General features: G+C 40.2%; 1 protein-coding gene across 1 annotated transcript in view; it reads right to left on the bottom strand.

Moving 5' to 3' along the window:
• Window positions 1-1102: 1102 nt before the first annotated feature.
• The window catches only part of LOC117493605 (xylosyltransferase 1-like), a 39877-nt gene continuing 28966 nt past the window's right edge, over window positions 1103-12013 (bottom strand). The window contains exons 8-11 of the mRNA XM_034144248.1: window positions 10229-10497; window positions 7063-7258; window positions 6567-6903; window positions 1103-4275 (exon numbers count right to left, since the gene is read on the bottom strand). Of these exons, the coding sequence (XP_034000139.1) occupies window positions 3953-4275; window positions 6567-6903; window positions 7063-7258; window positions 10229-10497 (1125 nt within the window). The 3' untranslated portion in view covers window positions 1103-3952. The remainder of the gene's footprint in view (window positions 4276-6566; window positions 6904-7062; window positions 7259-10228; window positions 10498-12013) is intronic.

Raw genomic sequence — 12013 nt, 5'->3', positions numbered from 1 at the left:
TTTTTGGAAGAGTAAATGTGACTGTAGTTACATTACAGTTGAGGTTTCTCTCCATGAAGCCCTCTGACCCACCCCGGAATTACCTGTTTATACATCAATAAAATAAATCGACAGGCACAAAATAAAGGGAGATTCAGTTTTATTTTCAAAAAATGTACTTCAAAATCGCTAAGGTCATTTATAAGGCATTCACAGAAATTCTTACTACTTTTTTTTTGGCTTTTGGACATTTAGAGTTGTTGATGCTTTCAGAGACCATTTCCTAAAACATGATAACATCTAAGGCACAGCACTACTCCCACTGAGAGAGAGAGAGAGAGAGAGAGAGAGAGAGAGAGAGAGAGAGAGAGAGAGAGAGAGAGAGAGAGAGAGAGAGAGAGAGAGAGAGAGAGAGAGAAAAACACATCAGACAAAAATGGCACTTGCGTCAAAAAGGGTTGTACTGGAAATAAAAGAGACAAACTGAATTTAAGTGTGAGAAAAACGTTATTATGAAATAATAATTCCAGAATCTGAAAACTTTATCAACATTTAAAAATTCTTATAAACAGTCACATGACTTCTGTGGCACCATCATCATCTTAACTTAGAAACTGTACACCGCCAGAGTATTTTACAAAATACTGAATTACATCGACTCACTCGTTATATGAAAAGTACATATCGGACATAAAATGGCTCTTAATATTCAAATTAACATTGTGCAGCAAAGAAAATAAAATGTCTTTTTAACATTCAGGACTTTCTCTGAGACTGACATTATGCAAAAATGAAGCATAAAGACAAAATTATTGTATGTGTGTGTTAAAGGTGGGGTAGGTAATTTTGGAGAAACCGGCTCAAGATCGCTAGAATTTGAAAATACACAGCCGGAAAAAATCAGCCACTTCCTTATAGAGCCCCTCCTCCAACACACACGAACGCGCACATGACCAATGAGGGCACGAGATAAGTTTGTGCACAGATGGAAGGCTGACAGGCAGGTAGGCCATCCAGTTATTTTAGCCGGGCCGGCTAAAATGATTGGTCGTGCTTTTTACAGTACTACGGCTTCCACGGCTTCCATGGAATATAACAAAAAGAAGTGTATCTCGAGCCGGTTTCTCAAACTTACCTACCCCACCTTTAATTAATAAATAATGTTTACATTTTACAAAAAAGTAATTCTGAAAACTCTGTCCATAAGAAATGTATTTAAAACCGAAGATTTTGTGTGAATCGAATGATGCGACATTTAAACCAAATGACTGTCGGATTAACTAAAAACATGTTTACTAAATAAAATAGTCATGAGTTTTCTACCTGGTGATTGTTTTTTCACGTCTTTGTGGTGAACATCTCCTTTAGACCTATATACCCCTCATGCTACATTTCAAAATAAGAGCCCGCTTTATTTTACAGCTTTTGTCCCAGAATCGAAATAAATACAGATTTAATTCAGCAATAGGGTTTTTCATGAACAAACCTTAGTATTTTGTTGACACAAAACCATAAAGAACTATTTCAAAGTTAGGCTACCGTCTTGAATGTTAAGCAAAATACTGTTTTTATTTAGTAATTTAAGTTATTTGTTGGTGCTCTTGCCCTCATTCTCGCATATTATCTTTCCTAATAATCTCCCTTACAGGTGAACCTATTTTTTTTATATTATGCTTTTTACATAATAAAAGTAAAGGATTCACAACAAGGGAAATGTCCTCAGTCTAATTCAGAAATCCAAAGGTTAAAACATAACCAGATCGTACCTGTTGCTGTCATTTGAACCCTTAATCTAGTGGCAGTACATGTCTGATATATTTAACAGAAGATGGCTCTTTCAGGGCTACACCCACCAACACTGTGCTGAAACATAACATCTGGTAACATCTGCACCAGGCGTCCATTTCAAATAATAATTTATATATAATAGTCACAATCCTTTTTGTGACCATTATATGCTATACGTAAAGTGCTGACTGTCACAGAACAACAATCATTCTCAGCTTCACTCTCATGGTTAAAACAAAACAAAAACACTCCTCTCCAGTTTTGGTCCCAATAATAGTCACATGGCAACTACACACATTGAAATGATTGATCAAAAAATTGTAAATATCAGTTTTTATAGTATCAAACAAAAGATGGATTGCACCAGCGAGTATCAGGCTTTGTTAGTTGTTATTTGGTAACTCAAGTAACATATGTAGGGTGGGGTTGAAAAGTAATATTTGGACATTTTCAGGAGAACATTTATTCCCTTTCTTGCTGTAAATTAACAAAGAAATATGATTATCTTATCATAAAGACTGAAAGCAAGTGGGAAAGGCTAGCCTGGCTCATCTAAAGCTGAATTTCTTTTAAACGTAGTTTGTGTAATCCATAAAAAAACAGAAGATTAATAAATAAAATCTTATGTAGCTACAATTCCAAACTCTATCCAATGCAACTGAACTGACATGTAATCCAGTAATAACCAACCTTTCAGATTTGTTTTCACTAACAGTATTGTTTATGTTCAGTGTCTCTGACTAAAACTGAAAATATTAGCCAAGTCTTTAAAAGACCGTTATTAAAGCTGTTGTTGTTTACATAAGCCTCTTATGCGTCACTGCTCTTAAAAGCCACACAGTGTAACCTTCATCCTAACTGGTGCAACCCTATGAATATTTACCGTCTTGGCACATAGTCCATCACAGAGCAGCATGGAACTCTAAAGGTGCAAAACCTGTGTCGGTGGTCTCCTCTCCCCTGCACTACACTCAAACTCAACTCTCAGCGAAATACTTTATGCATGGGTATATCTTTTTTTTAGTATGGAAGGAACCAAAAATCTTTCGAGAATTTGCTTTTGCCCATTAACTTTCCAGAGTACTACAATCTGATATTCTGAATACAGGAATATTAATTGTGGAACAAATCTCTTCTTATCACATTCAATTATCAATTTATCTAACTTATTTATCTGCATAACTTATTTTATATGCTCTGTGTTCAGACATACAGAACAATATTCCCTTCCAAGGCTTAACTTGTGCTCCGTTTACTGCTGATAGGTATATCATTACATGTTTTCCATCCAATCATTTCATTATAACATAACAACAACAAAATTGAGACCAAGTTATACAAAATGTTGTAACCGTTAGACACCGCCCAAGCAAAGCAGATGTTTTTGTCAAAGCAAATTCCAGCATATGAAATATTAGCCACTGACTTATATATATAAAAATGTTATAAACCCTCTTCTGAATAAATGACTCGTATATTAGTTGCACGCTTTGAAAGTGACATCCGTTTCTACAGTGAGTATGGAGCAGATTTAAAACGTGTGTAAAGTCCAATAAAATAGGCTGACTGAAGGATTCAGACAGTTCTTTGTTTTGAACACTTTTGAATTAAATGGTCATTTTGGCACCAAATAAATAATACAAAATAAATATGACATATTTCTATTGCTTGCTCATTTGTTCCTGTTTCTTCCAGCTAGAGGTGTGCTGTACGTCATCTTGAGACAGGAAAGTTATAATTCCACCGCTTGGCCAAGATAAAAATGAGCTCAAAGCCAGGCGCTCTTCCAGGGGGCTCGGGACCTTCATGGACACAGAAAGTATGAATTGGTCTACAAGGACCAACTGTTTTATATTTCAGCATCTGAACATGTAACACCTGCCTACCTTCCCCCAGGGAAACGCTCACATCAGGAGGTATAGAGTTCTTCTGACACACCGCGTCCACACACACTTATTCACACCCACACACTCGCACACAGCATGATGTCCCAAGCAACAATGAGAGCAGCAGACTGACTGAGGACTGAAGGAGATGCTTCCTCTCTTCTACCCGTCGCTGCCTCCAGAGTTTCATTAATCCATTTCACTGTAACGTTGCACACACTTTTAAATAAATAAATATCAGACAGGACGTGTGTCTTCCTTCATGTGTTCCTTGTGTCCTCCCTCAGTCCGTACGTCTGCTACCTGATCCTCCCGTCCTCTCTGGGGGGGCTGAGCTCAGACTTTGGGTCGGGGCTGGCGGAGCTCCAGGGGGTGAGCTTGCAGCGCTGCATGATGGGACACACGCTGGGGCCCATGGAGCAGACGTCCGCGGCCGACCAGTGGCCCTCCAGCAGGCGGTCCAGCCAGCGACGCAGCGGCGCCCCCGTCAGGCCGGCGTTGGCCTCCGCCTCCTCCACTGCCCCCAGACTCACCGGCAGCCGCAGCACGGGGTTCAGGCCGTGGAAGCTCTGCTCCATGTAGGAGTTCTTGGGCGGGCCGCTGTGCAGCCGCAGGGTGTCCTCTGGACCCCCGGAGGAGAGGGGGGAGGAGAGGGGAGAGGGGAGAGGGGAAAGGAGAGGCGAGGAGAGGAGAGAAGAGTGGTGAAAAAGGTGGGCACACTCTGCACTAGAAAAACCTTTTAATGATGCACAAGCTTTTTGACATCCTGCTGGATCCTACATTATCATATGTTCACATTATCACTTTCATTTGTTTGGTAATGTTGTTATGTTGCTATACCAGAGGTTTGTAACAGTTTTTCGCCATCAATTGTAGGGTTTCTATGGGAGTCTAATGCGAGTGTCGAAGGACAGAGGGAGACCATTTTGTATTATGTGATATTGGGCTATATACAAAATGTTGACATTGAAATTAGATTGATTGACCACAAAAAAATGGTAAATTACATTATTGATTATTTTCTTTAAAGGGGCCCTATTATACACATTTTCAGGTTCATTTTGGTATTTTGTGCCTCTACTGTGACGTGTTTACATGCTTCAAAGAGGCCCTATTATGCTTTTTGGGGTTTTCCCTTTCCTTTTGTGTGTTGTATATATGTTTTGTGCATGTTAATGTTCAGCAAAGGCTAAAATCCCAAAGTTCAAAATTCCCCCTCTGTCTGAAACCAGAGCCCAGTCTGCTCTGATTGGTTAGGTGGTAGGGTCTGTTGAGATTGGTCAACCACTTAAAGATGTCCCACCCTTTAGCCTATGACGTACAATGTATTGGAGCAGAAGCCAATAGAAGCGCGAGTGTTACATAGTGATGTCATTATGTTAAGGAAGTAAAAAAAAACAGTCCAGAAGTGAACATGTTTTAACACACAGGCACCTGATATCACACACACACTCTGATCAGATCACGTCGCACTCCATCTTCACTTTATGACAGCAGCCAATAAAACATCACCATCTATTCATGTCCCAGGCTTTGCTTAGTTATCTCCAAACACACATACACACACACACACACACGAGGAGGTTCAGCGGGAAGCTAATTTGGGACAGAGGTGACCGTGTGTGCGTGACTGGATACTGACACTATAAATATGTGTGTGTGTGTGGTGTTGACAGCTGTGACAGGAAGGGCCTCTGCTCTGTGTGTGTAATTTAAGTATTAGCTTTTGACATAAAGACTACAGTGACCCCTGTGCCGCTCTTAAATATACGTTCAACAGGTGTTTTCAAGGGGGTTCTGCAGGATTATAGCCAAGCATTGTGCCAAATTAGTGATATTTTACTGACTAGCAGAATAGTAGTAATAGGTCAATCCACAAAACGATGCTTATAGACAATACAAGTTACTGGACCATGTAATAAGGACTTTTTTAACGTCTGAAAATGTGCTATACAGTGGTATATACTGTAATTAGGGATGCACCAATACAAATATTTACTTGAAAATATATTCAACAACCTAAACCATAGCAAGACAGTACATGAATAATCAGAAATAATGCTGAAAGAAATCGAAACATTTATGACATTTATTAGCTCCTATCCTCTTAAATCTACCTCAATGTTATTTTACCAAAAGGTTATTGCAACATGTTTAAGGCATGTTGACAAAAGAGCTAATTAACAATTAAATATGTATTCAATAATTGAAGTCCTGCAAATAAAGTCGGTCTGCCTTTCATTTTTTACAGTATATTTGATCCTAACTGTCCTACATGATTTACACAGCCTAATATCAGAAATTACAAATTTGTTTCAGGGGGCTTTACAGATTGCACAGCATACAACAAACTCTGCCCTTAGACCCTTGCAGCACAAAAGGAACAACTGCAAAAAACACTTAAGAGTTAACTGGGAAATATCACAGGGAGAGTAGGAGTGGTGCTGCACCTCCAAATTCATGTTTTTCAGGCAGTAACGGCTGTGCCCAGATTCACTTTTTGAACGCAGTAGCCCCGCACCACTTGCCATGTGACGAGGAGCAACCAATCACAGCTGGCCGACATCTTTACATTTGTAACAGTCAGTCTTCGGTAAATAATAATAAGAAGTAGATTATTTTTGTGCGGGGCTATTGTTACCCTGAGGTTAAAGACGGCTGATCAGGGCTGCTGAAAGTCTACACATCTTCCACTGTAGACCTGTTTTGTCTGCACCTTAGCTATTCAAATCTATCTAAAAATATTATAGTACTTGACATGGTTTGGCTTTTTTTTAAGGCTAATGTATGTTTCTTGCCGTTCTAAGTTTGTATCTTCATGGTTGATCACTTTTAATTGAGTTAGTATTAAAGCATCAGCTAGATGTCATGATTTAATGTGTAGATGCATTTAGGGTGTCTCCCCCCCCTCACCTTGCTGTATGGGCTGCTGCCGGTGGAACTCGAGCGGGGCCATGATGAAGCTGGTCTGGCCCAGCAGGTTCCAGTGGTGCAGCACCCTGAGGGTCCACAGGCCGGGCCTCAGCGGGGGGCTGAGGGGCGGCCGGTAGTGCGTGACCTCGGCGGAGGCGTCCACCAGGATGTCGTAGGTGGCGGCGATGACGTTGGTGGGGTCGATCCACACCACGGTGGCCGTCAGGTTGCTCTGGCTGCGGCTCCAGCGCTGCACGGCAACCGGCTCGTCCCTGGGGCCCAGCAGACCCCCCCAGTTCCTGAAGATACGCTCCTTAGGGTCCCAGTCCGCCCCTACCTGGAGAACAGGGAGAGGGTCATGGAAGTGTTTAGGTCCCTGAGAATGTCAACGAGCTAGTTTTCTGGCTGTGTTAATAAACAACTTTCTATTTTCTCAGAACTCCTACATACATAATATCACCTACTGGTCATAACAATGTACTGTGTGTGTGCTGACCTGGACGTGCTGCAGCCTGTTGTTGGGTTGGGGGGGGCTGGCGGGGGTGTAGTGGTCTTTGGAGGTTACCCAGGTCTCCAGGCTCTCCAGCTGGGCGGAGGCTCGGTTGGTGGCCACGTGGCGTAGCAGGTAGCCCTGGAACTTGTCTGACAGGAAGTAGAGGTGGACGGATACGGGGTGGCTCGTGGACATGAACCTGAGAGAGGAAAACACACTGTACTGAGAACATGCTGCAATGAAGCAGACACATTTAAAAACATCTTTGCAAAGTTAATTTTCTATCTTTGACTTTTTAAAGACAAACAATATTTTTTTACTTTTAGTGACACACTAAACTATCATTATTTTATTTAATATTTTGTTCTATTTTATGATATACTATACTATAATTTGTATGACATTCTCAATTTTCTTTAGTTTTAATGGATTCTTTTTCCTTTTACGACACTATAATGACATTTTTTATGGCATGTTATACTTTATACTCTTACTGTGACACATTTTACTAGGACTTTTTTACATTATATTTTATGACTTTTTTTAATGACATACCATAGCCTAATATGGCATATTTTTATGACATCCTTTACCAGGGGTTTTCAAAATGTTGATGACTAAGGAGAGTGCACACACAAAACTGAATATGAAATAGACAACAGATTGTTAAAATATAATGTATGCATTTTATATCATGTTCAGGGGCCACAAAAAATGTTATTGTCCTTTGAGAAACTATGAGTTGTATTCTTGTCATGTCTCTCTGTTCAGAAGACTTAATCAGTGTAAAACACAGGTTCAAAAGAACTCTTGAATTCAGAGCCCAGTAAACACCTGGACCTTAGTTAGCCGTTTTAAACTGGATACAAACCCATCATGGAAAATTTAACCCACCTGTAGCATGTGATCAGCTGTACAGAAACATGAGATGAGTCAGAATGGAGCAAAAGCATGAACAGACTGCTTGTTAAATTCCAACAGCTTAGCAGTGGGTTCCTAGTAGAGCTCCGTTTTGGATATGGATGGAAGCATGTTTAAATATATCCACACATTAGTGTGTTCGTGTTCTCAGACTGAACTCACAAGTTGGGGGAACAGACAAGTCCTGTTTTACTCCTGCACCCTTGTCCCCCCTTCACACACACTTCCCATAATGCTGCCCCCACCCATCCCCACCCAAACTCCAACAACAACTACCTCCTTGTACCTACTGTGGGTCTCCACCCCTCCACACACACACACACACACTCTGCTGGAAAAATCCAGTCTGCAGACACTGTAGCCTGGTTGTATCCCAGGACAAGCTGGGGTTATCTTTATATTTAATTTGGACTCACACACACCGGTTTAGTGAGTCTAGTGGAAAGACACATTTCATCTGCCCGTCCTCCTCGATCCCATCAGACAGAGATTCTGCAGTTTCTCTCTCTGCCTAAATGTACTGAGCCAGCGACTGAATAATCCTGATACACTTATGGTGGCAGAGGACTTCATTGCATTGTATTTATTTGTATTTGTATGTCCCAAGTATTGTATCTTTCATTGTTGAAGGGGCCTGGGAGTTTTATTGCCTGTTTTTATCGCTAAAAACAGCGCTACACGACAATAAAGCCATTACATCGTAAAATTTGACTTGAGGTTGTTTTGCCTTTAGTTCACATCAATGAATAAAACCAAGTCAAAAGTGATCCATTGTTGCCTTTTTGCCACGTTAGCAGATTTGCTTTTCCTGTTGCACTGACTAATTACACAACTAAGAGCTCTTAACATGAAGCTTAAAAGACAGCTGGCCAACACTGATTAGATAGCTTAGTTTTATATTGGTAACCACCAAATACACACACCGCACACACCATTAATCACTGGGGACGGGACCAAAGAGACACTTTTCAGGCAGTTTTGGTCTCGATGTTTGGTTCCCACCAATGTTTGACGGACAGAATGTTAAACCAAACCAAACAATCCAAATCAAACAGGCGACACCCAAGACTATTTTAACCAAACAGTCTTATCTGTCTCAGGGGAGCACATGGGAAATCAAACTTCTGGTAACTGACAAGCAAGTAATGCTGCATTCACTGAACCGTAAGGATTTATTTATCACAAACATGATACAATTCAGCAACCCGGCCAAATGTCATGTCATAAAAGTGGCAAATGGGAAGAATAGAGAAAGTAGTTTATCATATCGTTTGTGAAATGTTTGCCCGATGACAATCAAGACATGGATTTAACAGCAGTAACATCTGTGCTAAAATACAGAGTTAGATTACTGAATCAAGGTGTTTGTCTTTTTGGGACTTGGACCAAAAACCCACTTTTCAGGCTGTTTCGTTCGAGGTGTTTTGTTACATCACAGTTTGTTGGACCAACCTAAACAATCCAAAACAACAGGAGTGTTGGTTTGAATTCAACCAAACGGGTTCAGCATGAAAACATAATGTTTCCAATCTACATTTTAACTCAAGGTTCTGTTTCAGGGGACCTTTAAAGGAAATCATGTTTTTTCCCAACAGATGCTGCATTCACTGAATCTCGAGTGTTTGTGTCTTTTCTAATTCCACAACTATAATATTAAGTAAAACCTTGACATACTTACATTTTACTTATAACAAAGTATTTACACTGTGGTGTGATTACTTTTACCAAAGTAAATATCCAAGTACTTTGTCCACCACTGATTATTGTATTGGGAGAACTTTATATAATATGGCTAATACAGTACCAGTCAAAAGTTTGGACACACCTTCTCATTCGAAGGTTTTTATTTATTTAAATGTGTTTATACATTGTAGATTAATACTGAAGACATCAAAACTATGAAAAGACACATATGGAATTATGTAGTAAACAAAAAAGTGTTAAAAAATCCAGAATATGTTTTAGATTTTAGATTATTCAAAGGAGCCCCCTTTTGCCTTGATGACAGCTTTGCACACTCTTGGCTTCTCTCAGTCAGCTTCATGAGGTAGTCTTTCATAGTTTAGATGTATTCGGTATTAATCTACAATTAAATAAAAACCTTCGAATGAGAAGGTATGTCCAAACTTTGACTGGTACTGTACATACACATTTCTCTCACAACACAAATAAAAGTAGGTTTAGTTTTTCCTGGTTGACTTCCACAACACATCCCATTCTCAATAAACCCACATGTGGATGTTTTTACCTGCAGCTGTTGTCATTGGGGTGTCCCTGCAGCGAGCTGGCGGCGCGGGACAGTCCCATACGAGCGAAGGCGTGGTAGTGGCTGAGCGTGGAGTCTGATAGGCTGGCGGGGCCGTCCGTCTCATGCTCATAGATGTTTTCCCAGTAGGCCTGGAGCCCCGGGGTCCCCGAGGGGTGAGATCCAAATAGGTAGGAGTCCAGCTGGTTGATGATCTCCTGGCTCACGCTGGCCTCAAACTTCCTCGCGAAGAAGGTGGGTCTCGACGCTTGCTGTAGTCAAAACATACAAACAAAAATGAAGGATGGTTGGAGTAAGACCAACTTTAAAATATATATATTCATAATTTATTTTTTTATTTTTTATGAAATAAAATCAATACTGAAAATATTGATAACAAAGAGAAGTTATGGTAAAAATGTGCACATTGTAATACAATAAATACAATATAAAACAACTATATAAAAACAAAATATGTAATGCAGTATAACATTATAATAATGCATTAATATAATACAAAACATTACACATATAAATACAGTATACTTGGCATTTTCTCATCTTGCAATTCTGACTGATTTATGTGATATGGACCTTGAGTCTGAAATAAAGATTGATTGATTGACTGATTATTCATCATGGATACATTGTTCTATGAAAATTGTTTTATGTTGCCATAAGAAAAAGGTAGAAAAAGTGAAATTATTTATTTGATTAATTATTTATTTCTCATTAGATTTGCTGATAAGGATATAATGAAGTTAATCCAGAAGCGGCTGTATTTATACCCTACACCTTAGAAAAGAGGGCCTCAGGGAGGGTGTAGGGGCCAGACTGGAAGCGAGGCACAAACACACACACAATTCATCATGTGGCTGTTTCTCGAGGAGGCAGGGCGGGCTTCATGCTGTCATGACCTCACCCAGCCGGCTCCTGGTGGCCCCGGCAGCAGCGGCGGGCCAGGAAACCCCAACATAATGAGAGCCATGCGGACTGCAGCGAGCGGCAGATTTATATTTATCTCCGAGGTTATTCTGGGGCCGTTACCTAACAATCTGTGTCCTTACACAGCTAAAGACAACAGAGGAAACCACTAGTTAAAGGCTTTTTGTTTTCCTTCATCAGAACATCAGAGGGAAACTATATAAAAGTGCCTTTTCTCTATGTGAACGAGGTCAGCCAAATATGACTCAAGCAGCTGCTCGCCTGTAGGAGCAGCTTTATTTAGTACAGAGTACACAGGTTTCACACTTGTGAACATGCCTTTGGATTTTACCTTTTACAGCAGTTTTATCAAAAAAATGTTCAACATGGATTTACAAATATAACTTAAACGATCCAAAACAAACAAATTCACGACAACATGAGATGGAACCTCTTTCATTATCTATTAATCTGCGTATTATTTTCTTGATTGTTTACTTTTTAATGTCTTAATTTGTTGGTCCAAACCTCAAAAATATTCACTAAAATATGATATAGAACATAAGAGCCGTAAGTCTCCTTATTTGAGAGGCTGAAAACAAAATGTTGTTTAAAAACAATATATTAATAACGCGTTAACGCAAAAAAAAATTAACGCCACTAATTATTTTAACGCGATTAACGCATGTGTATTTTTTGTCCTCGGCCGCCGTAGTTTCAGAGCGCATCGAGTTTAAAATACCATCTACAAGCTGATGCTGACAGCCCCGCTCCTGCTGCCCGCTTGTGGCAGACCACACTTCCACGCTCACCGGCAGGCCCGGACTGGCCATCGGGAGGACCGGGAGGGAGTGTGTATGTGTG

Source organism: Trematomus bernacchii, unplaced genomic scaffold, assembly GCF_902827165.1.
Source record: "Trematomus bernacchii unplaced genomic scaffold, fTreBer1.1, whole genome shotgun sequence".
Lineage (NCBI taxonomy): Eukaryota > Metazoa > Chordata > Actinopteri > Perciformes > Nototheniidae > Trematomus > Trematomus bernacchii.
The sequence above is the reverse complement of the archived record's forward strand: the minus strand, read 5'-3'. Positions and strand labels throughout refer to the sequence as shown.